Genomic DNA, 27,078 nt, shown 5'->3' on the forward strand with positions numbered 1-27,078 from the left:
CTCTTCACTGCATGGATGGTAGCAAACTACCACCGTAAATCACAAATATTCCTTTCACTTCTACTGCTGACTCAGAGGCTTTCAATGGATATACCTTCTGTTTCATACTGGTATTTGATACCATCTAGAAACTCAATTAGGTGGAGTGCCACTCTTCTCTCTCCCTGCACCATTTCTTCTGAAGCCAGCTGTGGGGTACCCATCAGTGAAAATTCCTCAGGCATGGGCCCCACTCCACTACTTTGCTGGGATGCCAGGCAGGTTCACAGCCTCGTGTGATTCCCTATGGACTTCCAATTCTCCTTGCTTGTGGTCCAAGCTCTGCAAGTTAGTATACAGGCACTTGAGGGAAGCCTCTGGATATCTTGTCTTCTGAGGAAGAATGTGGAAGTCATATGTGACCTTCTCATGTTTGTTTGGCCATTTGATCCACTGTAGTGATGAGCACCAGAAAAAAAAGTAGGAAAGAAAAGATTTAGTACACAGTTTGGCCCTTGAGAAAGGAAAATACCATATACTATATGACTAAACTACATAGGAGTGTAGTTTACCACTTTATTTACTGAGCATTTTCCAGTTTGAAGTGCAGAGAATGTATGAAGGGAAAACCAGTTTTGTGTCAAATGACTGAATACCATGTTAATGCATATACGATTTGCATTGTGTGTGTGTGTACATATGCATATATACACATAGGGTTGTTCTCTATTCAATCTATTTAACCTTTAAAAATAGCTATTGTTTTTACTTAATAACCATTCAGACTTTTATCCTTGCTGACAGTTGTGCACATTCGAGTATTTAACCCTTTAAAATAGCTATTCTGTTTACTTATTAGCTAGTCAAAATTTTATCCTTGCTGACGGTCGTGCATGTTCAAATATTCTAGGTTTTGTATTGCCCTCTTCCTGCAAGAAACCTTTCAAACTTACCAAGATAGCCAACCTACTGGTTTTTGATTTTGAGATGAAATACCTTCTAAGTGTCATAAAGTGTCTGTTTAGAATCACAGCAGATCTAATGGAATTATAAGGCAAATGTTACTCTTGAGTGCATTGTAAACAGTTTAGATTATCCTTTAAAAATATAGGTGGATTTGAAAGATAGAAGAGAAAAACAGAGCTCTTCAAAATTTGCGTATTTTGAAAACAACTAACTTTAAAAGACTATTTTTATTTGTGTAAGAATGTTCCCATATGCTTGTTCTGTTTGTTTATAAAGACTGTTTCACTGTCGTGTTTTATTAGTGGTAAATTTAATATATTTCATTCTAAACATTTTAACGTCTATCCCAAATAATATGTTTAAAATACATTTCTTTTAAACATGTGTATCTATGTACATAAATGATAGTTTTAAATGTTTAGATTCTTTTGTATTTTAAACATATTTTGAGCACACCTCTGTTACTATATGTGTGTATATATTCATTACATACATATAGCATAAGGATGTGTTTCATAGTAAGTCAGTTCGAGGTCTTCCATCTTTAAAGTAGAACATAGGTGTTTATACTGTATCATATGTAGTTCAATGGAACATGAAATTACAGAAATCACAGAAACTTTTGATTTTGTTGTATTTTTGCTGATGTAAATCCAGATCCTAACATTTAAACTTTGGGATTTGTCTTCCAAAGAACTTACTGAAGTTAGATCCAGCAGATAGATATTTGACAGAACAATGTTTGAACCATCCTTCGTTTCAAACCCAAAGACTCTTGGATCGCTGTGGAAGCTCACCTTCACGGTCAGCTAAGAGAAAACCTTACCACGTAGACAGCAACACATTGTCTAACAGGTAAACGTAGTCATGTCACTGTCACTACTGTCATTTCCTCCACCAATGAGTGAATTGCTCTCATGCTTACAACATTGTCTACAAGAAAAGAAAAAGAGTCATTTGACAGTGTGGGCACATTGAGACATATGTACTGTTCTATGTTACCTCTCTGAATAAAGGAAGTGGGCAGTTTTACAGTAGTATAGCTATTCAAGCTGAAATTTTTGCTAACTTTCTTCATCAGGCTGAACACTTTTTTTAAAAAAAAGAAAAGCAAATACAATGTTCAAGACATTTCTACATACGAAAAAGGAAAAATAAGTTGTCTTACCCATCTTAAAGAAATGTTAGCCTCTTTCTTGAATAACAGTAAGAAATTTGTGGCTTGGATGATGCCTAAGATTCCAAAGGAATGCTCTTTTCTTTGGAATGCTACCATGAGTCTACATGTGCAAATCTGTCCAAGGTTTTGATATTTGAAAGTTCAAAATTTATGTAGATTTTTAGCAGCTAAATGTCCTGAAAATTGTGTGCATTTGTGATCATGCTCCAAACTGGGAATGAACACAATTTTGTCTGCAGTTGCAGTTATCTGTTTGCTTATTGACTCCCTTGTTGGACCTACATAGCTTGAGAGTAGCCACTTTAATACATCCAACAAACAAGGTTTACTGGTGGATAAAGTACTTCAGTACAAAAAGCTTCATGACATTCCTCTGGAGTATGCAGAATGATAGTGGCTTTTAATCCTAGACATGTTTTTCTTTAGCTCTTCCTGTATGACTCAAAAAAATTACTGCTCGTTTTATGATTTGGGATACTGACATTTACAATCTCTACTCTTTCAGAGATAAACACACAAATGTTCTAGCTTCTTTAATAGATCTTTAGGATAGGAGTTTTGCCATTAGAGATATGACATAAGAAAGGAAAACCTAGATTCATGGGCAACTTCTTGTCTAATATGCTTACCTACCTGCTTGATTTTAAATTACTAGGTTCCTTCTATCTGTAAGTTTTACAAAATATACTTCCTTTTAACTAAAAAATATTTTATCTGGCATTAAAATTTCTAAATTTCTAGAAATTCTGATAGAATACAGGACTAGATCATTGGAAGTGGATAATACAAGAATCCTAGGTATAAAATTGGTATCAGGATCCAATTATAATTATCAAGGAGGTCAACAAAGGTACAAACTCATCTTACTGGTCTATGAGCTCTTACTTTATCCCTCAGTAATATATCTGAGTTCCATTATCAGAGGTTTGATACAAAAAGAAGTTAACTGCTCATAGACCACCTAGGTCCATCAAGGCTAACAAGTACAGCTGCAGTGCTGCTCAGTCACAGCTAGTTTGCAATGCCAGCGTAAGTCCAGAAGCAGAACTGGTTTTAGAAAACCTGAAATAATAAATCTTCCTCAAACAAATTCAGGCTGAGTGTTTACAGAACCAATTCATGTCTTGGTCCTGCAGTCTCAAACCCAGGATTGCTGGAGAGTAGAGGTTAGGTACATCGGCAGGCAGCTCTGAATTGAGTCAGTATGGGTGCAGAGCATTTTGGGTGCAGCTTTGGGGACGCGTTAGTGTGCCAAGAACTGCGATAGTGACAAGTCCCACAAAAGCTGGAGTTCCTGTGGTTGACTTGGTTTTGGGTTTGGTGCTACAGGGCATGTTCTGCTGCACTGAGCTCAGGCTCACTCCATCAGGATGTCTTTATGAGCACAATAACCTCTCCCCTCCTCCTTCAAATCAGATGTACATCTGATGGCCTGGAGCATTGATTGTATCAGAGGGTTTTGGCAATTCTGACATACTTTGTTGTTCTGCCTTCACTTTGATATGCCAGGTGTATTTAAGATTTTTTTTTTCAATGAATATGCAGCTCATTTTGTAATGCAGTGCTTATGTGATTGATGTCCATGTATATTACTTACACACATACATAAATGTGTAAAATATCTGTTGGAATTTCTATGAGTGGATTTTATATCTCAATTTCTTGTCAGAAAAATCCATTAACCAAAGCTGAGTTTGTCCATCAGGATATACCAGAAAGAAATAACAATGTACTAACATGTGCAAATCTGTTATTTTAGTGGAGCTTCTGATGCCTAGTTGGCAGATTTGATCTCACTGCAGTTAAATTTTGTGTTTTTTAAATGGCAACTCCTTTCTGAAATGTGTGTACTTTTGTTGAAGTTATTAACACATGAGTGTGCAATCTGGTATATTAATGCTTCTTTATGCATTTTAATGTAGAAATCAAGCCAGCAAAAGCTCTGCTTTGCAGTCACACCACAGATCTAACAGCAAGGATATACAGACTCTAGGGGTTGGCGGGCCAAGAGAAGAAGGTCTTCCAGCAAATGAAAGCTTTTTAAATGGAAACCTTTCTGGAGCTGCACATAGTCCAATGCATACAAAAAAGTCAAGCAACACACCTGGGTCTGGCAACAAGGATCTAGCCAATAATAACATGCCACATCTTCTCAGCCCAAAGGAAACAAAGGCAAAAACTGAATTTGATTTTAATGTGGACCCAAAAAGTTCTGATGGTTCAGGCACAAAGTACCTGAAGTCTAACACCAGATCTCAACAGAATCGGCACTCATTCATGGAAACTTCTCAGAGCAAAACTGGGACACTGCAAGCCGGCGACAAGCACAGTCGCCACAGCTATATTGATACTATCCCACAGTCTTCAAAGAGTCCTTCATATCGGACAAAGTCCAAGAGCCACGGGGTTCTGACAGACTCGAAATCCGTGGGCAACCTTTCTGAGGCCAGGGCCCAAGCTGCAGAACCAAACAGCAGTAGGTATTTTCCATCCAGCTGTATGGACTTGAATTCTCCTACCAGTCCAACTGCTCCCCGACACGGCGATAATAGAACTTTGCTCAGTCCGTCTGGGAGGAATAACCGCAGCGAGGGTACCCTGGACACACGAAGACCATCAACAAGACACTCCAAAACAATGGAGGAGTTAAAACTGCCAGATCACATGGATGGAAGCCATTCCCACTCTCTGTCTGCTCCACATGAATCTTTTTCCTATGGTCTAGGTTATACCAGTCCTTTTTCTTCACAGCAGCGCCCTCATAGACACTCTATGTATGTGAGCCGGGACAGAGTGAGGTCAAAGGGCTCAGAGGGTGGCTTAAGCATAGGGCAAGGGATGGCAGCCAGAGCAAACAGCCTGCAACTGTTATCTCCACAGGTGCAGCATAAGTCACTCACAAGATCTGTTGGCTCATCACGAGAAGACTGTACGGAAGATACTAATAGGGTTAGTTCAATCTATTGCCCGTTATGGAAGTCTTACCTTCCTCTCTTTACTTCATATGGGAACAGGATCCTGCTTTGTCTCTTCTGTTTGATTGTTTGCAGGTTTTTATCTGTCTTGTTTTAAGGCAAAGGGTGTAGGGGTTGTTTTCATAAGGGCTAAATATTTCAAGTGCAAAATGAGAGACTATTTGAAAAAATGGGCTATGAATACCATTATCTTAAAGTACTGAAATGAGAGAACAGAAAAATATGTCTCTAAAGTGGACATTTCATTAGTGGTATTGTCAGATGTCATTTTTATCATACTGCTTTGCTTTTTTAACATTCTTATTTGTGTTTTTGTTTAGCTTTCCTTGTATGAGTTTCTGTTGTGAATGCTAATGTTAATTTTTGAAATTAGCTTTTCAAATTAACTTTTGAAATTAACTTTTAGCAGGATGTTATTTCTGAAGTGCTGTAATTTACTAGAGGAATATCAAAACTTGCAATATTTATCTTAACTATGTATCTTAGCTTAGTATGATAAATAACTGTGGTAGTTTAGAGGTTTTACATTGAAGCCACCACTGGCAAATTGCCTCCTCACAGTGATTACCTTGTTATATTTTACTGTGAGCATTATTTAATGAGTAGAGGAAAGGCTAGTTCTGGTGTTAATTTTCACTTCTTACACAACACTTCTGAATTATCTATAGTTTTATACGTCAGATACGTAAACGTGACAGCATTTTTAGATTGCTGTACTGTTGGTCCAAATTGGAGTGAGATGATGCAGAGAAAAGTATGAAAATGAAAATTTACTTTTCACAGAATGCTAGGAGATGCAAGGGACCTTTAGAGATCATCTGATTCAACCCCCCTGCAGAAGCAGGTCCACCTAGATCAGGTCACACAGGAATGTGTCCAGGTGGCTCTTGAAGACCTCCAAGGAAGGAGACTCCACAACCCCTCTGGGCAGCCTGTGCCAGGGCTCCCTCACCTGAACAGTGAAATAGTTTTTTCTTATATTTAAGTGGAACTTTTTGTGTTCCAGCTTCATCCCATTACCCCTTGTCCTGTTGCTAGATACCATAGAAAAAAGGGATGTCCCAGCATCCTGACACCCACCGTTTAAATATTTGTAAATGCTAATAAGATCTCCCCTCAATCTCCTCTTCTCCAGACTAAACAGCCCCAGTTCCTACAGCCTTTCCTCATATGAAAGATGCTCCAGTCCCCTGATGGTCTTGGTGGCCCTGTGCTGGACTCTCTCCAGAAGTTCCCTGTCCCTCTTGAGCTGAGGAGCCCAGAATTGGACACAGTACTCCAGATGAGGCCTCACCAGGGCAGAGTAGAGGGGGAGAAGAACCTCCCTTGACCTGCTGGCCACACTCTTCTCGATGCATCCCAGGATGCCATTGGCCTTCTTGGCCACAAGGGCACATTGCTGGCTCATACTTAGAAGGGATTAGAGCAGATCCATGTCAAAAACAGTTGTTTTTTTCTTTCTGTAGTTATTTTTCTCTATCATTTCAGTTCAGTTAAATTTTACGTACTCTTCAATATGTTACTGCAGAAGGGCAATAACACCTGCATTTGAATTTTTGATTATAAAAGCTCACACTACCTTGTATTCTTTAGCACATTAGGATCTTTTTCTGTGTTTTAATTTTATAAGCAATTTTAGTCTTATTTCCTATTGTGTAGATGCAGATTGTTTTTATTAATCTTTTGGCAATTGTCTTCTGGCAATTGCTTGTCATTTTAAAATTTTAATTAGAAAAATTGATGTGTATCTTAATGTTTATGATTTTGTCCATTTCTGTTTTCTTTGGAATACTTAATCATTCATAAAGGACTTGCCTTATCTTTTATAGTCAGTGTTTTTAAACTTAAGCTTTCAATAAATATGCTTTACAATCTGTATTTCAACCATCTTAAACCTAAAAGGAAATATACTCTTCTGGAATGGATAGCAAGTCTTTAAATCCATAAAGCTGGTTTTGTTTATTTATACTACTTTCCATAACCAATCAGAATGAAATTGTTTTTCTTCTTATGCCTCGTAAAGGCTTTTTCATAAAGAGGTCTTATTTTTTTTTCTTTCCCTTACATTCTGCATTAGAAATCAGAAAATTTCCCTTCCCTCTGGATTAATGAACTAAAAAAAACCAGAAATAACATAAGTATTCATCATTTTCACAGCCATTTCTAGTGATTCCTGCTTTTTCTATCGATATTTTTGAAGTTTCCTCATTTACATGTTTTTTAGTTTCTCGTTGATTTTTGCCTTTAGCTCTATGAAGTCTTTTTAAACACAAACATTTCTTTAAATCTTGCTTTAAAAAAAACAAAAATAAAAAGAGGGGAAAAAAAGAATAAAAAGGATCACATTCAGTATTAGTTTTGGGGCTTTTCAATTCTCAGTATAACACTTTTGTATTAAGAGTTCTTTTTAATTTTAAGCTAAATGTACATGAAAGGGAGCAAGCAGAAGAAAATCAAGTGCAAGTTGCTGTTGCTGTTACTGTCATATATTTGCAATATAACTGTTGACAAACAGTCAAACAATAGGTATCCTGCACAAGTAGTATTTTAATCAAATACGTCAGCCATTATTAATTTTAGAAGAATCAAACTGTGATTTAAAGCAGTTTTAGCTGCACTCTCGTCCTAGCACATTTTCAAGAGTTGTTTTATCTGTGGCAGTGAGGTCAGATCTTCATTAATTAAAGGCAAAATAGATTTTGCAAATCACTCGTATAGTGAATTAAAATCCAAATTTTTCTTTCTGATTGGGGTTTTTTTATGGGTTTGCTTTTTTTTAATCTTTGTACTTGTCTGATATTTTGTATTTGAATTCAAATAGGAGTTTCAGTACAGTTTCCTGTGGGGTTTTGTAGACAGCACTGAATTTTGTACTGCAGGAAAAATTGCAGCATTCAGGTTCATTTGTGTGGCATTAAGTCATATTTGGTGGCAAATTACACACATATAAATGTTTCTAAAGGCTTAGCTTAACCTTTTGCTTGAAGCACTTCCAGAAAGTACTGTATTTGGTAAAATAGAATAAATTGGAGCGATTATTAAGCTACTTATCTTACAGATTTCTTAGTTCAGGGTCTGCCTCTTATTTTGCATACAGTAAAATCTACTGTATGTGACTGTTGGTACCCCGAGGTACTACTATGTAACAGTTGATAAGGGATAGTGCTTTGGTGTTGCAGTTCTCACAAATTACAGGCATTGCCTATTTTTGGTTTTATTTTTGTTGGTAGCAGAGTGACTAGATTCCATCCAAAATTAATTTAACAAGGCCTCCAGTAAAAGATTCTTCTAGAGGTGTTACAACTTCATTCACAGCAAAAAACTGAGGGTCTGAATTATGCTCAAGTCTTTAAAATTACAGCTAAGCAGCAACATTTTTTTAATGCCATTTTTATTATTTTGGGAATGGCAAGGAAGCAGCAAAACCAAATAATTACTGGTTACATAGTCTATGAGTTGATATTGGTAGTTATTAACAACATCAAAGGAAAATTATATGTGATTAAGTTCAGGGGTTCTTGCTTTTGCATGTTGGTTAAAAACTGCAAATCAGTTTATAATCTTTCATTTTAAATAGTTGATTGTTCTTTTGTTTAGGGTGGAGCATATCATGATCCACACACAGAAGATGGAGCATCTACTAAGGAAAATAGAATTCTGTATAATGACCCTGTTCCGAGAAGAGTTGGCAGCTTTTACAGAGGTAATTCTATAGTGGATCTTTAAAAAAATAAACAATTTTGACATGGAATATAAATTAAGTACTAGAAATGGATATGGAGAACTGACATGAACAGCTAAAAAAGTTTCTTAGAAAAAGAATTGTTGCACCACTTTCAGAGACTGGAGTGACCTGCCAGGCAGTATGCAGGAACTGTATTAGGGTCATATTATTTATTTGCGAATTATTTTATTATTGAAAAGTTTATTGAAAAGTATATCCAGCGCAGTACCTTGTAAAGCAGAAGATCAGTTATAAGGAGTGTTGAATGAAAGAAATTAATATTACCAAAGTAAGCAGTTCATTCGTGGTTTCAATTCCCATTTTGAATTAACACCATATCTAAATGCCTTTGAACTTGTAACACATTGGCGTACTTGCTGATCTATTTCAAGATACTGTGGTGCATGGAACCGTAATGCTAGTTTTTCATTGCTTGAAACCTATGTTAATTTCTTTTCACTAGACTTAATAAAGATCAGGGCTTCCTGCAAGCAAAGCACACTGAAATAATTCCAATTCAGAATATATAGTAAAACAAGGCTGTTTACATGCATATATGTGTATGTGTGTGTATATATGTACACACATATGTGTACATGTGTGTAAATGTATATAGACATACAAATAGATATTATTCTATCAGTACACAAAAGATGGTGATATTTGAGCAGCTGCCTTATGGCTAAACCTGGCTAATCCTTTTGAAAAAGACAGGGATGATAAGAAGCTAATTACTGTCTTGCAAGTGTTAGGAGGCTTTTGGGGTTCCCCTGAACCTTAAGAAGTCCCAATCAGCTAAAATTCGATTATGAGTCTCCTAATAACCTTAAGTAGAGTCACAAATCTCCCTCTGATCCTCTTCAGGTTGATCAGCTGGCTGATGACCTGACATATTAAAATCTGCCAATCCTTGCAAGTGTCCCATTGCAATATTAAAACCTGTGAGCAACATTGAAGTTTGTACTGTTTTGAGCAATGTTCTTGAATGTAAGGATTTGTTGTGCATGCATCAGAGAATCCTTAACAATCTGCAGTTCCAAAAGACATTTTTTAGTCCTTAAAACACTCCCAAAATTGGATACAGATTGTCTTTTTTTAATACATAGTGAAACAAATGTTTCAAGGAAGAGTGACTTTCCATAATATGCTAAGGAAATTGTAAGCCTGGGGTTTATTTGATTCCTTATTGTAAACTAGAGATTGTTTCCATTTCAGCTATATCTATGAAACAAATTTTCATTCATAGATTTAATTATTGATTTTGGAGAATGATACTCTATTTAAATAATACATTGAGAATAGCATATGCAAAAACTATTGAAAGAAAAGTTTACTATGAAAAAAGTGAATCCATATTTATGCGATTCTTAAGTACTGACTTAATATGAAGAGTTAGCACGTACTTTTTTACTATGGCTTAAACAAAAAAGATTCAATTTTGATACACATGATAATGTCATAATGTAATAACGCTGCAGCTAGTGTCTAATCAGTTTTTAATCCAGTGCAGGTGTTTCTTGTAACATTCATAATTCTAATAAATTTATGTCCTAGGCATGTGTAATCAATCTGTTTTCAAAACCACAGTCCAATTGTCTGAAAAAAAATACATACTATCCAATTTTGATCCCTTTAGTCAGCAATCTTTCATATTAAAGTCTAAAGTAGTTCTTTTCAGGATGAGTACACATTTATATTTTAAGGTCTAAGTGAATACAAAAAGTAAACTGTAGTATTTCATGTCTTTAATAACAGTATTCCAACCTTTTATTCTGTTTCCTGGTTTTGCATATCAATCACATTTGTGGCTCCCTACTGATAAATTGTTTGCAAATTGTTTGCAAACTTAGCCAAGTTCTGGTGATGGTCTCATTTTACAAGTAATATTACCTTGCAAGTATCACCAAATAGCTTTCCAAACTGTTAGGAAAGTATGTGTTTTTTCAATTATACGTGAAGCACAACTGTGTATTCACTTTCTTGTTTCTATAAAAGAGATAGAGAGGAAGCAGACAACTGAAAGATGGGCTTTTTGGCAGAGTCAGTGTACATTTTTTGCTATTTCTCTGTTCAGTTCCATCTCCGCGTCCAGAGAGTACGTACATAGAAAACAATGTGTCAAACCGAGCCTCTGTGTTACCAGCAGACAGCAGCACGGTGGCAAACCACTCAAAGAGACAAACCACCTTTGATACTTGGTGAGTTGTTATTTACATAGATATGTAGAGAATGGCAGGAAAAAAAAAAGATATTTTTAAAAGGAGGGAAAAAAACCCCACATTTTTTCCCAAAATTTGCAACTGTGTATATGTGCTTAGTTGCTTCCTCTGGCTATACTGACATAGCATTGCATGTTTTCTGTCCCTTTTTGAGCAACAAGAAATACTTAATTACACTATCACACCAAGTGCACTAAAGATTATATACTTTTGTCCAGTTTTTTCCTGTTTTTTTTTCCCCTTATTAATGTTTGGTTAAAATTAATACGAAGTCCTTGTGTGCATATAGTAGGGATGGCAAGGCCATAGCTTCATCTGTGGATTCCAGAAGCATGAATTGTGTGACAGAAAAAAAACCCCTAAATGCATGTTTCCTTGTATGAAATAGGACTGTATTAATGAAGGATATAATATTTACCCTACAATGGGAACTACTGCTTTTTTTGCTTATGCACCACAGAAGGAAATTAGTACATTCTATGGGAAAATGGACTAAGCAACATCTTGGTGGTGAATATTGATTTTAAAAGATTAAAAGCATCACATGGCTCCATTATATAACATAGAACAGTTAACTATTAATTATGCTAATAGGATGACAGCATATACATAGCTTTGCAGAATTGAAAGGGGAATATCTTAATTTTGTTGCTTTGAGAGCTGTTAAGCTCTAAAATACTAATCTTCTACTTTGTTCAATCGCAATAAAGCACACTGCATAAAAATAAGCAAATGGAGCTTCCAAGGATTAGCATGAGGAATGGACTGTATGGTTGAACTATGCTTTATACCACTATCTGAAATACTGTTTGATGAAAGTGAGATAAAATCAAGCTAACTAAAGAACTGTTTCAGTGTTTTGTTGACATAATGTGTTTTCACATGAACAACCTGTGAATTATCTGCTTAAAAAATAAGGGGGAGGGGGGAAGCAGGGGACAGCTGGTATTTCAGCTTATGTTCAGGTTATGTACCCATGTCAGTAACAGAAGATGTTTACTCCAGAACCCTTGTCACCTGCTCTGATTCACTAGAATTTGCTTCCTGTCCTTCAGTAGCTCCACCTACATCCATTTTGTGGAAGTTAGCTGAGGAATCTGGTCATTTATGTAAAAAGGTGGCATTTATGTTGTGACTTATGTGGCTAAAGAAGGTATTTATTCCTACTGTTGAACCCTTTAACATATTTTGTTGTCCTTCATATCTGAATCTTTCTATCTTGCATATAAGTCAACTGGAATCTTGTTTTGCTTTACATATCATTTGGCAATATATTATCTTTTATTATGTGGTTACTGCAAAGAAACATGTAATATTATATTAACTCTGAACTGAAATAATAGAATATGTTGTTAGAGCTGGTTGGGAATATTTTTACTAAGGGTTTTTTTTTTTGCTCTCAATGCCAAATTATCAAAACCAAAACTTTTCAAAGGAACAGACTTATATCCACTAATCTTTTATTGGGAGTATTCTTTAACTCCAGGATGAAATTGCCTGTCAAAACCAGAGAGACACTCATAATAACAAATATTCTGGGGTCAGCATTTTTTTTTTTGTAATGTGAGCAGTTTGAGTGCAGGGCCTTTGTTCTTCATTATTTAAACCAGAAGCTTGAACGAATATCTTAGATCTAACAAGTGAACGCTTTGGACCAGAAGTTAGAGATTATTCTGGAACCATGTTCTCTGTTTCCCTCAATATATTCTCCTGAAGTTGTTTCATCTTGCTGAAACATTGAGAGGACCACAGAGATGCTGAATATGGCTTAATGAGTAAGGACTTTCATTAAGGTTGAGACAGTTAGATTTAAGTCCTTGCTCCAATTAATGTAGTCAAACATTTTCACAAAGAGGAACAACTTCTTTGAGAGAAGAAACCATAGAAGAATAAGCATTTCTTCTTATGGGAGGAATGGCAGTGCCCACAACACGAAGTTACTGCTTTTTTGGCATGCTTTTCTTTCTCTTTGCTTTTCCTACTCCCTATTTTCCTGAAATGTTTCCTGCCCAGCTCTACATGTTAACTCTGTGCAAGTTGTCCTGGCAATGGTCTAATGTTGTTGCAAAATTGTTCTGTGCCGTAAATGCAGCTTAATCAGGTTCCCGAGTGATGTAGAGTCTATGTTCCTCTACTTATTTTTCTGTATACAAGTTGTGTAAATGCCTATGAAAATGTTGAAAGCTCTAATGGAATGTGATTTTTGCTTACATCAATTTTATGATGAAGTAAATATTTGATGTTTGACTGACATACGTAACTGGTACATGACAGTTCATATCGAATTACGAGTGACATGTATTTGATCTGGACTTGCCGCTACTGTAAAATATTGCTTCTCTCATAATATTGCTCTGTGTTGCCTTTCTTCTGTCAAAGATTTTGTGAATGCTTGCTAGAATGAATTGTCACAGATGTTCCCTTGTCTTTGTGTGCATTTCTTCACTCTGTCCCCACTGTCCTGCCTCTTAAAAATAAAGATGTTATAAACTCGACTTTTGTCATCAGATTTTACTCTTAAATTACTAGACCATTTCTGAACTTTACACAACTTGATTTGAAAAAGGGCATATTTTTCATCCTTCTATAAAATCTTTACTTTGCCAGAATTTAGTTTATTGTAAATCACCTTGAACTTGGCTCAATTTTTCCTTTTTGATACAAGAGTAGACGTTTCCCTCTTTCACTGGTATGAGCTTTGTTTTGAGCTGGGCAAAATCAGTAGGTATTAGCCAAGATGCTCAACATTGTTCTGTCAGCGTGCCAAAATGTTGGCCTCTGTTATCTTTACCATTGTTACAGTTCTAAGTATCTCTTTGGAATAAGCTCCAACCTGCAGTATTTTATCTCACATAAGACTGGAAGTGTTTGCATTGATTGCTTACAAGATATTTGGGAGCTTCTTGAAAGCTTTGTTGTTTAAATCTTTTATGTCCATATAAATGTATTCATTCTATGACAGACAGATTATGGTATCTTCTCTAGCATATGTCATACCTTTCTGCAAAAATAATAAAAAGGGGAAGTATGTACAATATTTATTTTTCTTTTATATGTATATAATATCTATAAACACACACATGCTATGTCATTCAAGAAAAGAACAAAAAACTCAACATCCTACTCTTAGGAGTATCAAAGGTTTACAATTATCTACAATTGATTTTCAAGACCCCAAACCAAGAGAGTGTTTTGTAAACGTAATATGACTGGCCATATCACTGTTTAAGTGTCAGTGTAATGTTGCAGTCACCCCTAACGTTCCTGAAACTAAAAGGTTACCAATATCTGAGCAAGCTGGTTTAAAGCTTGTTCATCTATGTCTGCAGTACAGCTGTTACTGCATTGTAAATACTTCCCAGGTCACTTACAGAATTCTTGAGCTTGTAAAAAATCAGGAAATTTCAAATTTGTGACTTCCAAGCTTAAAAATCACCTTTGTGTGTTACACTGATTGAGGATTTAGGGATCTGTTCTGGATGGCTTGAAGACGTTCACCTTCCTAATCATACAGGCTTCCCTCTGACATTTCCTGCATAAGACTCTTGTGTATGCATTGTCATGCAACATAATTGCTTTATTCATATGTTTGGCAAGCATCTGAGCCTCCCTACCAGTCTCTTCTAGTAACCAGCGGCTCTTCCCTTACCCTTCCCCACTATCTGTGGGTTTGTTTTTTGCTAAAAATTAGATGATGCAGTCTGATGTTATTTGCAAGGAAGCTTTCCAGAATTTGTAGTCATCAATATTCTGTCTAAAAAATAATCCTTGTGAAGTAAACACTGTATAAGTTTACAAAACCAGCCACTTCCAAATTTATATGATTCCTGATGTTTAACAATATTGGCAGGGGGTAGGGGGAACTTTGTTTGAATATATACATTTATAGGTATACTTCTTTTTAGTCATGTCATAACCTCAGGTGATCTAGCAGCTTTAGTAGCTTCTACGTGGTATTCTGTATATAGGATAATATGTCTGGGGTTTATTCCAGCTAATAAATTGTCCTTTTCCACATGACATTAAAAAAAAATAATGCAACTCCAAACAAAGTTCAGATTTGATCTCTGATTTTTAAGCTTTCAATGCCAGGCTTTTAGACCAAAAAGTTTCCCTATGGACTTCAGCTTGTGGGACTGAGATTCTTACCTTAAGTAAAACATCTATTTGAAGTGCCTTATTAGTTTCTGACATTTTCTTGCCTTTGCTTATGGTAACTCTTTAACTGTCAAGGGTTTTACTTTAAGCAAACCAAAAGCTAACTTGGAGAATTAATGTTTGTTCATTTATTTTCCAAAGGAAACTTTAGACATTTCAGTAACTCCTCTGTTAGACCCAAACCTTACTTGCATATGTGTGAGCAGTTCAGTAAAGGGAGTGTATGTTGGCAGTTAGAGAATTTCCAAGCCAGGCTACCTGCTGAGATTTAGAGTTGCTGAAGAGTAACCAAAACAAGCATGAGGAATTGCTTCACAGTCTGTGGCAGCAAGAATGCAGCATGCTTCCCATTTATTCTTTGTAGCTAATATTGAAGCACATCAGCTTGCCTGCCCCATGCATGTCTTCTGCTACAACTCATTGTACCTGCATGAAGCTGGATACTTTTCCTTCCAGGGACAATAAATGCTAGTGATAATCACAGAGTTCCTACTTACTCCTTTTCCAAGTGTCTCAGACCAGAATAATCAGTGGGATCTTCATTGTATGTCCTAAGCAGGAAAAAAGGTAAAATAACAGCAAACAGCGCATTTTGCCTTTGGTTTCTGCTTGAGGGTGAGCTCTCTTGAGTGAAGGCTCTTGTCTGGGGCTAGTCTTACTTGCTAGTAACAGAGACACTGCATACAGATTCTGGTGGAGCTGTTTGCTTTCAAGAGCTGAAGCTTTATGCAAAATACCAAGATACTTGCAGTTATATCGTAAGAGTTTAGGACTGAGTGATTATACCATGCAGATTTTTTTCTGATAATTCTAATTTTTATCTCTACTGTCCATTGTCTGAAAATCATCTTTGGGGATACCTAAAATATCCTAGTGTTTTATCTCATCGATCAAAATGTTCTGCTCTATTTTTTACTGAGTACAAGATCCTGGTGTTGAAACTTCCTGCTATAATGCTATATATATGTTCACTCTCTTCACATAATCAGCATGTGTTTTGAAGCAGTCACTTTTCAAGGTCAATGCTTTTTCAGACAACTGTACTGCAATATGAGTCATAGGAGTTAATGACATAAACCAGTCGGTGTACAACCACTGGCTTTTGGGTAAGCAGCAATTGAAAATGAGCAGACTTTGCAGCCCCTTATTTTCCTCTTCTGTCTGGTCACTGTAGTCAGAAAGAGGAATTGCTGGTAGAGAATTTCACTTCTTTCCTCTCTGTTCATCCGCTGTAGGCAACAGTTTTCTCATCCAAGTTCACTGGGTCAAAGAAAAGTATCACATTTGAGTGAATCTCTGTCTAAACATATGGCAAAAATTTTCCCAAGCTCTATTCTGAAGATTAAGTTCACCTTTAAAAATACAGCCTCTCCATTTTGGAATACATTTGGAACAGAAAAGCCATCGCAAAACATTAAAACATATGGAAGGACAATGTAGAGTAAGCACATGGGAAGTTCCATATGATCTGACACTGGTTTCTTGACAGACAATGTAGTCGCTGGGTTGGTAATTTGCTTTTGGGCTGTGGTTTGGTGTATGACTGCAGGTACGGGTACACATCAGTTCCTTTGGGGAAAAGCTCAGAACATTCTCAGCAGCATTTGCATGATTTTCAGAGTACAAGCAGGATACTTGTGGTGCACACTTTCCTCCAAGTTGTCTAACAAATTAAGTAAAAACCATTTAGTAAATCATTTGGTAGGTGTTTTGTCTGTGTTAACTCAGTCTTGTGAGTTCATAGACTCTGTAAACTGTCAGTAGTAGTCTTTTACATCTCAGGCCTTCTCCTCAGCACTTTAATACAAGACTGCCTTACTGCTGTACTTAATACAGGGATGTGACAGAAAGAGAAATCCTTAGCAATCTTATATATGTGAAATATATGTTATAAATCTAATAATTATGTTAAACTAGAGATTTTTCCCATAGCATTATAATATTCACATTAAATCTATGTTGTTGTTTTATATCTGAATGTGTTTCCTGGATCTAGATGTGAGTTCCAAAGTTCTAAATTATAGGGAAATTTCCACCATACTTTCTGCCTATGAATCTTTCCTCTGAGCCCATTCTCTTACTCAACAGTTGCACTTTATTACAGTGTTTAAATACTACATGCAGTTATGTTTAGAACACGGTAGCATTTTGAACTTGAGGTGAGGTTTTTTATAGAAATTGAGGAATTGATGAAGCCACCCATACAAGTGAAGATATTCTTATTGATAAGGAGGATGACTCCAGTGATTCCTACCCCAATTATGAGTTTCACATCTGCTTGTAAAAAAATGTCAGCTTGGTTGGTAGTAGCAGCTGAATCACCAACTGATAGCATAGCATTTAAAGCCAGAATTAGAAGCCAAAGATAACTACAGCAGACAGCTAAGTGTTGCTACATTACAGTTGCTCCAAGAAGAGCAGCTTCTATTTGTCATCCAGAAGCCTTAGACTTGTGACTTTCTTTTAGTTTTTCCATCAAGACAATGGAATAAATTGATTTCTGGTTCCATACCAATTAAGAGTAACAAAGGGCTATTAAATCACCCAGGATGATTTTCTGTACTTTAGTTGCCTTTAAATGCCATCCATTCTCTGTGGTCCTGGCCCGATTGCATCCCTTATGAATGTGTGTCTCCCAGAGAAGTATGAGGCCTTGATTTGAAATGTCAAAGATGGGAAATCCACCTGTTCGCTAAGGACTTTATTCTGGTGGTTAATAATTCTTATTTTTAAACTCAGGACCTTATTTCTAATATGACTTCTCTGGCTTCATCGTCCACCTACTTGTTCTTATTACATCTTTGCCCTTTAAAGTTCCTTCTGGTATTCTGTAATTTCTTCCTGACTAAGTCCTTGTGCGCCGCAATCAAAGAAACTAATTATTGTGTCTGATTTGGCTGTGGTTTTTAAATACTAAAGAGGTTGAAGTCTCTGACTCTTTCATTGTAGACTCTTCTTTCTATCTCTGAAATTGTTTCTGTGACACTTTTCCTGCACCATTTCAAATTTTCAGACTATTTTTTAGGACACTACAACTTCATGCAGTTATATCTCACCAATGTCCTATGTAAACCATCTTTTTACCACATATCAGTACTTTACCTACATAGCATACTGTACGTACTTAAAGTAATGTGTTATTTCTCAGCTGTAGCTAATTCAGCTGTGTGGATAAGCTAAAAGGTGGAAATTTGGTCTTCTGGCAAGTCATCTGTTCCACTTTTGGGTCATCTTCTTTTGCCAGCACTGTCTCACTCATGCATAACAAACTAACTGAAGTTTTTAAGTTGAAATGGACAACAATAGATCCCTAGCTTCCCTGATGATAAATTTGGAACCATGACAGCAAAGGTCAGGAAGCTTGATTGAAGTTGGTTCTCTCTGATGAACTTTGCAACTCCTGGGTCTCAAGCAAGCAATGGATAATCTGGACCTGTCCTTTTATACCTCATCACCATTTGTATGTTTTCTCAGATACAATTTTCATTTTTCTAAAAGACCTTGTGTGTGATATTTTGGTTTGACTATTAAATTCTAGCTTAAAAAAAAAAAAAAGACAAGTCATGCATGCTTTCCTTTTCCCTAAATAACTCTTCACTGGTTTGAGCTAATCATTTTAGCCTAACAGTGTGTTCCTCCTAATCCCATTTAATAAGATTATTTATCCGGTATTTGTATAGTAACCCTTGAACCAATGAATGCTAAAACATTAAGAATCTTTTTGCCTTAATCAATAATTTGCATACTTTGGCATGAGATCTCATTATTACACAGAGTCTACATGACTCAAAATAAAATCTCTCTTACAATACATTATTTCATGTTTAGGAAAAGTCCTGAAAACCTTAACAGTCACTCAGAACAGCTCAAGGAGAAAGAAAAGCAAGGTTTTTTCAAGGCAATAAAAAAGAAAAAGAAGAAATCTCAAACTGTAAGTAAACAGTATTTCTAACAGATAATATGTTCACCAGTTTTGATTTATACCATTTTAATATACTGGATTAGTAAAGTACCTTTGTATTACTTATGGTCATGCCCATGTGTATTTTTTTTCTTCTTCTATTCTCTCTTCACTATATGAAAGTCACATTCTTTTCCTCTTGAAAGCTTATTTATCTTTGAAGCATTTCCTCACTTACTAGTGCTGCTGCGCACCTTTTTTTCGTTCAGACCCTTTGAGAGCAAGGTTTGATGTAAGTTTTTAGCTTATGTTGTAGCAAGTTTGTTTGCAGGATATGGTGATACCATTCCAAGAATATATATATCACTCTAAGCAAATGTATTATTGTGAGTCCTCAGAGCTTTAATAATTTCAGGCACCCACTAGGAAGAGATCAAACTGTTATAAATGAAAATTCCTTCCAGTCTTTCTTGTGGCAGTGTCTTGCTAACAGCCTCCATCTTCTTGCTGCACCCTGTGTCTGCAGTAAGGATGATGTGTCTTAACCATTCTTAACATTTGATGATTTGTTGGGGGAATGGATTGTGGCTTTTTTGATTGGTATAAGACTTTGATTTCTTTTATACATTGTTACATTTTCATCTGGTCTTTGGGAGGGAGAAAGAACTTTTTTATTAGAGAGCAGTGGTATATGAACCCTTCACAAAGTTTTATAATGAAAATCTCCCTAAGAGCTGAAGTAACCTAAACTTCATCTCGAGTGACAGTTCTGGAACCTGTAAAATGTTTAAAATTTAATTTACAGAAGGTTGCAATGTTTCTGTAAGTGTAACTGCTGTTATAGTTTTGTATATTCTCGGAATGAAGTAAATCACTTACACTCCTGACAAAGAGGAGCAACTAAATCAAAATATCTACCGTCACAGGTGAGGTGGCATGACTCTGGGTGTTGCTGGAGGGCTGATCTGTAGAAAATTGGGGTGAGATGCCCTTCTTTCTTTTTTTTTTCCCCCCTAGTTTCTTTGAGCTGTATGGAACATGTGCATGTGTGTGCTAACTGGCACTCAAAAATGCCCCTCACCTTCCTGCTGGGCAGATTTTAGAGCAGTGGCATCCATCTACCTTTTCTTCTGAATTTGTTTGTTTTAGTACCTGTACACCGTTCAAATATGATCGTTTGCATTACACAACTGAACAAAATGTGTAGATTATAACTCTGGGATTGTTTTTATCAAAATATCCATGAAAGTACATCTAATGCCATTGGTTCCAGTGATGCCTTTTTTGTTAAAAACAAAAACAAGGTGTCAAATTTGCACTGTTCTAGTCTGCTCTTACTCCAGCCGTTCAGACATGGTGGCAAGGGACACTTTAAAAACCCAGCTGATAGATGGTGTATCAGCAATTTCCAGATTAAACTATGTGAAGGAAATATAGACTAGAACATGTTACACCTCATAATCTGTCACGAAACATCTGAATCACAAGTACCTTGATCTACAGCTGCCAAAACCATCACAATTTACAAGACATGACAGAATTATGCATAATCATTGCTTCTGTTTCTTCTCACTCTTAAGGGAAGGGAGAGAAAGAGAGAGAGGTTTTGCAAAAGGGAAAATTATGTCGACTAGTTAGAAAAGGAAGATGGCTAAATTAGTGAAATAAGATTGTGATAAAACTGTTGCGTCCTCAGATAGAAACTTGCTGACATCAACTTAATTTTTGGACCCAGACAGAGACTGAAAAACCTCTATTTTATTTTTACTTGCAGCTGTTTAACAGGATAGTACCTATTGATAGACCATACTCACTGATGTGTGTACAAGTGTGTGGCTGGGAAACTGTTCTTTGTTCTTTGGCTGTTAGTTGGGGACATCTACCTAATGAGGGTTGGGATGTTCATTAGCAGCTTCCAGCACAAACCAAAATTATTGCCTTCAGTGCACCACCAAATTTTACTTCCATAGTAAGAGCTGTTAAAAGCACTAGCTCATCAGCTACATGAATAAAGTTTTCTACAAGTTCATATGAAAATTCTAACAGATAACTTGTGACTATCCAAGGGTTGGAGTTTTTTTGAGGCTTAAAATTCTTACAGAGTCCTAGAAGTATGAAATTCCACTTACTTCCTCTGACACAGACTTTCTGCAGCAAATAACAGACTTGAGAACTGTCAGAATGCTGAGAAGCACATCATAGGTAGCTACTATTTACTTCTGATATCCTTTGACAAGTCTCATTTTGCTGGAAATCACCATAAAAATCATAAAAGATATCTGAAATTGGATTGAAGACATCTTCTTAATAATGTCATTCTCAAAATTGCTGAGAGCCCAGAACTGATCCCAGTTCCTGACACTTCCTCCTGCAGAATTTTTCCCAGTAATCATTCTCCCTAGATTTCTCCAAGTAAAGTTCCTCATGGGATAATAATTGTTAGTGCCTGCTTTGAGAATCCTTTGTAATAATGTTTTTGCAGAACTGTTCATATCTATTCTTTTAATCTTATTCAGAGTCTTTCAGTAACGTAGCAAAAGATTTTCAGGGTTGCTAGAGTCACAGTTTTTTTCTGTCCTCTGCCGCCAAAAAATGTGATGTCCGGGAGGGTTGTACACAATGTCAATAGGCCCTATCTTCAGAGGAACCTGAGTTGTGCAGATTTTGGCACATGTTGCAAGCTATGGGTCTGAAGAAATTATCTGCTTTGGAAAAAACAACTGCAGGTGAGGAGTTCTCCTAAAGCAATGCTATGATTCCCTTTTAATTTGCTGAACTTTAAATGGCAAATTCTTCTGACCATAAAGTTCCTATGTGAATTAATGACTTGTTCTTTCATTAACTTGGATGGAATCTAGAAGCTGAGAAAGCTGTTTGAGAACTCTCACTTTTAGTAGTGCACCCATTGTTCTCTTTAGTCATATAATCATGGTATTTTATGATAACGTTTTCTTTCAGTAGGCAGAATAATGCTGCACGCAGGGGGTGTGTCCTGTGCTTGTTTGCATCTAAGCAGGAGAGAAATAGGCCCATTCATAATTTTAACTCTTCATATTTCTGTTTATTGTTTATGCATCCATTGGTATGCTCTTTGCTTTTGTTAGAGAAATTCAAATAAAACAGCCAGTGCCTTTGCAGTTTTACATGAAGCTGTTGATGGCCTATTTTTGTCAGAACTGAAATAATTCATCTCAGAGCCCTAGTTCTTTGTACAAGTTAAAAATAAAATACTTTTATTGCTTCAGGAGGTAGCTATCAACTGCTCATTCTGAAACCTATTACTATTATTGTTAGTGTATCTTTGATATTTTATTTATATAGAAATAAGAAATATCATACTGCTTTAGGTCGTTATTGTAAGTAACAAATGATTGCTGGAATTACAGGATGTAGTGCAAAGCTCAATAAAGTGAGCAAGACCTACCGGTTGTTTCCAAAAGGCTTTGAAACACGCTCTGCATTCCTAATGAACAAGGATATAAGAATAGGTGTACTGATCTCTTTTCCCATGCTTTATATGCATTGAATTCCTTGAATTTGTTCCATATGCTTTTCTCCTACAATCACTATTATTTTCCCCAAACAAATTATAGGATTGATATTATATATTGTTGGAATTTGAAAGAAAACGAATATATATAGTAAGGACAGATCTCTTGAATTGAAATACTATGCATTTAGTTTTTGTATCTTATGTTGCAGACAGACTCAACCAACGGGGAGAATCCAAGCATCAAGAAATCCCTCTTTCCTCTTTTTAATTCAAAGAATAATTTAAAGCATAGTTCTTCTTTGAAAAAGCTTCCTGTAGTCACCCTACCCATGGTATTAATTTTTAAGTAAAGTAGCACTGTAAAATATGCCAGTAAACTTGTTTTACTGACTACAGCAGCATGTGTTTATTTTCATGGGATCACTTTCTCTTCTTGCCAGTTAAGTATCTTGGGCCAGTTCCATAAATTTAAGTAAAATTGACAGTTTCATTGAAATAAATCATCCCTAAATATTTTTTTTTTTAGGATTTGCTATACTGAAAACGTAAATGTACACAGTTCCAGAGAGAATCAGCTCTGGGACTAAGACTAAAGGAGGGAAATAGTTGTGAAGTCATGTATGTTTAATTTCAAACTGTCTCATTCTTTTTCAATCAGAAAAAAAAACCAGGTTTGTTTTATAGCTATATTGAAAATACATTTTCTAATGCAAATTACTCTTTTATATTTATATTTAATTAATCAAATGTTAACAGCAGATTATCTGAAAACTAAATTTTAGCTTATGCCTCTGCTGTATTTATTTTGTCCTGATTGTTTGTGATAAAAGACATTGCATTAAAAGTAGATTACATTTTAACTGTCCTCTTTTTTCACTTAGAATTCTTGAAATAAAAGTTTTAAAATATCTTTCTTCCACAAATGTTATTGGATTTTCAGCTGTAGCGGGGAAGTTCCTTAATTTTTGTTTTATTATGTGTTATTTGTGGAGGAGGAGAGAGACGAGGAAATCAAAAGCTCTTGGTTTTGTGATGGCAAAATCAGCTAGAGACCAGTTTAGAAAGAGATTTTGGTCTGCTTCACTCAAGAACAAATTTATAGAACTGATCCATGGTCTTAACTGCAGTGTGGAATGCTTCTTAAATGAAGATGAGTCTCAACAATTTTTTTTATATATATGTATATATATATTGAAGCCTTGTTTAACTGCTCTCTCTTACAGCAATTAACACTAACAGCATGTGAATGCTTTAAGGGCTAAGGGTATAGCAAATCTGCATGATATCCACAGCCACTTGTTCTTACTATGGGGAAAAATATTGGAAGGTCATTGCAATTCTACTGTGGTAACGGGTTTCGCTTTTGTTCTGTGATTAACTGGGGTAAATGATTTACAGCAATTTGTAAGAATACATTAGGAGATAGGTATTTAATATTTTTTTGCAGATGCCTAGCAGCGATGGTCAGGATCTCTTAGCATTACAGAAAGCCATTCATTCTTCTAATCACCAGAGCAGCAGGCAGAAGGACTGGCATCCTGAGAAGATGACAGAAATCCAGCCTCATGTAAGTAGCATTATCAATTTCCCTGTATTTTAACATCACTGAGATATCTTGACAGCTTTTTCTCTGGTGAGTAGAGAAATTGCATTTGACAGTATTTCCCAACCTTCCCATTCCCCTCTCGCTCAATGTAAAAAAATCATGTGCCTGCAGTTCTGTGTAATTCCTTGAAAATCTAGACATGAATGACAAGGAAAAGAAGAGAGACTAATGTCCTCATGTCAGTCTTTGAGCCTTTTGGAATATTGGTTATGTTTTTCTACTAGAGGCAAGCAACATTTCGGTGCACATCTGTGGTAGCTATGCAGCAGTTACCTCTGCAAGGAATTGGTGCAACCTGAGGGTGGGCTGCTGCTTGGCCCAGTTAGATACTTGGTGGGGTCACCAGAGCATCCTGACCACATTCCGGTGTGGCTGTGGCTCTCCTGGCACAGGCTGCAATTTACATGGGCTACATTATGGGAGCATAGCACTGTGCTAACGCAGCTTCATTTTCTCAAGTTCCAAAGCCAGCTTGAGGGGGGCAGGGTTTGGGAGGGAACTTCTGTTGCCATTGCAACATTATCATGCTCTGTTGCCATTGCAACATTGAAGACTGAAGAAAAGGGTTTGTTGCAGCTGCAGTGTTTGACGCAGCAAGTTGCTCTGTAAGCTGTGGAATTTAATGAGGATGTTTTCATACCCCTTGATATTCTCAGGCTTTTCCCAGGCTCTTGCTGCCCATTTTGGTAATCCCGTGTCTCCATTTTCAATCAACCCGCTCAAAAGACACTGTGGGGGACTAGAGCAGCTTTATCACTCAGCTGCCAGGAAACAAAATATGAAAGTGCCAAGCTCTGCCAGCCCTTATGTCAGTGCAGATGATTACTCAAGATTCTCTCTAACCCCTAATTGACGCTCACAAAATTTTTAGGAACTTCGTATTTCAGATATCCGTGCTTCCTAAAATGTGGCTGAGGTTGCATTACTAAGCAGGAGTAGTGACAGATGGACAGCTAATGCAATTATCTATACCTTGATTTTCTTAGGGAACAAGCTTAAAATAATTAATGAAAACTTTTTTTTTTTTTTCCTGATGTAGAAAAGGTTCCATCTTTTCAGGTAGCTAATAAATGAATCAGAATGAGAAGACATTTGGAATATTGTGTCCAGTTCTGGGCCCCTCAGTTCAAGAAGGACAGGCAGCTGCTGGAGAGAGTTCGACACAGGGCCACCAAGATGATGAAGGCAGCAGACCATCTCCCTTATGATGAAAGGCTGAGGGAGCTGGGACTCTTGAGCTTGGAGGAGACTGAGGGCTGACCTCATTCATGTTTACAAATATGTAGAGAGTGGGTGACAGGAGGATGGAGCCAGGCTCTTCTCAGTGATATCCAATGATAGGACAAGAGGCAATGGGTATAAACTGGAACATAATAGGTTCCAAAGAAACAGAAGGAAGAATTTCTTCACTGTGAAGGTGATTGAGCACTCGCACAGGCTGCCCAAATGGGTTGTGGAGTCTCCTTCTCTGGAGACATTCAAACCCACCTGGACGAGTTCCTGTGTGACCTACTCTAGGTGATCCTGCTCTGGCAGGGGGGTTGGACTAGATGATCTCTCAAGGTCCCTTCCAACCTTTAAGATTCTGTGATTCTGTCGGTTTCTCAGGTGTGTAGTCATAGCTTGGGATTAAATACTCCAAATGAACACAAATTAAAAGTGAAGAAGTATTGTGAATTTCAAGATGTTCAGTTTAGGATATGATAGTTTCGCTATAGGAAGTCTGATATGGCAGAGAGCAGAAGGTTAAGTGCTTTTCCATGTGTCTTTCAGAGCCAGCCATTAAAATCTCTTCGAAAGTTCTTACACCTCTCCTCTTCAAATCACCCTGTCCCAGCTGAGCCTCGTTTCCAGCCCTTACCAAGTCAGCCAGCCAAAGCTTCCTTTCCAGAGGTGCGAATTCACCCCATGAGTCAAAGCTCCAGCAGCGGCAGCAGCAACGTGCGGCAGGAGCCTCAGGCGAAGAGCAGGCCGACGCTGCAGATCCCGAGCCAGCTGGAGCCCACCTGGCACGTCTCCCCTGTCAACAGGAGCGCGAGTGACGGACCCCCCTACTCCGACCAGCTGCCTTCCAAGAGCGGACAGAATGGGCACACTTATAACCGAACAAACCGGTTGCGGATGCCAAACCTGAACGATTTGAAAGAGACGGCCTTGTAATTGCACTCCAGAAAACAGGCCGCTTCAGGTGGAGGTCAGCGTAGGGGAGTGGTGGTGGTGGTAGCGGTTCTGGTGGTGGTGGCAAGACTGCATTTTCAGCTTTATAAAGGTGTGCAATATGTACATGTGGAGCTATGCTGTTTGGCACCACAGTGAGAGTCAGGGATTCTACGGTACAACGAGTTGAATTGGGAGATACCAGTCATCGGGAATGTCGCTGGATGCCAGGCAGAGTGTGCCGGTCAGGGAGAAAAACACACTGCTGTTTTCTCTCATTTACATTCCAGCTTGGTGCACATCTCTGCCTGAAAGCTGGGAGACTTCTGGTATGTATTGGCACTTAACAAGGGTGAAAACATTCATGTCTAGACCTATGCCCTTACTACATTTTTTGCTGCCTAGTTCAAACAGTGGGGTTTATGTGATAAAAGTGTATCCCCGTTAAGGGTTTAAAGTTAAATCGTATGTCTTAAATTTGTTTTTTAAACTTCCATATTTGATAGGATTTGTAATATTTATTTATGATGACCTAATATCGTACTGTTATAATCATATCTTTTATGTTATAAGGTAAAGTTATTTTGAGCTGTTTGAAACATTGTGAAGCGGTGCAACAGCTACAGTAGTTTCTATAAAAAACTAACGGTAACATTTATATATTGCATCAGGAGTATTTTATTCTATATATAAATATATATAAATGGAAAATAACTGTCT

At 36.9% G+C, this 27,078-nt stretch overlaps 1 protein-coding gene across 3 annotated transcripts in view; it reads left to right on the plus strand.

Annotated features, from left to right (window-relative positions):
• CDKL5 (cyclin dependent kinase like 5) overlaps positions 1-26,361 on the plus strand; it is a 130,190-nt gene extending 103,829 nt beyond the window's left edge. Inside the window, exons 11-18 of one of the 3 annotated variants that reach the window (XM_061988572.1) lie at positions 1,640-1,800; positions 4,048-5,074; positions 8,698-8,803; positions 10,899-11,022; positions 19,030-19,132; positions 22,805-22,927; positions 24,043-24,162; positions 25,975-26,361. In XM_061988572.1, the coding sequence (XP_061844556.1) occupies positions 1,640-1,800; positions 4,048-5,074; positions 8,698-8,803; positions 10,899-11,022; positions 19,030-19,132; positions 22,805-22,927; positions 24,043-24,162; positions 25,975-26,361 (2,151 nt within the window). Of the gene's footprint in view, positions 1-1,639; positions 1,801-4,047; positions 5,075-8,697; positions 8,804-10,898; positions 11,023-19,029; positions 19,133-22,804; positions 22,928-24,042; positions 24,163-25,974 lie in introns of those variants that run through there. The other 2 variants (XM_061988573.1, XM_061988574.1) reach the window with 2 other exon arrangements.
• Positions 26,362-27,078: the final 717 nt, after the last annotated feature.

The sequence above is a fragment of the Colius striatus genome, chromosome 1 (genome assembly GCF_028858725.1).
Source record: "Colius striatus isolate bColStr4 chromosome 1, bColStr4.1.hap1, whole genome shotgun sequence".
Classification (NCBI taxonomy): domain Eukaryota; kingdom Metazoa; phylum Chordata; class Aves; order Coliiformes; family Coliidae; genus Colius; species Colius striatus.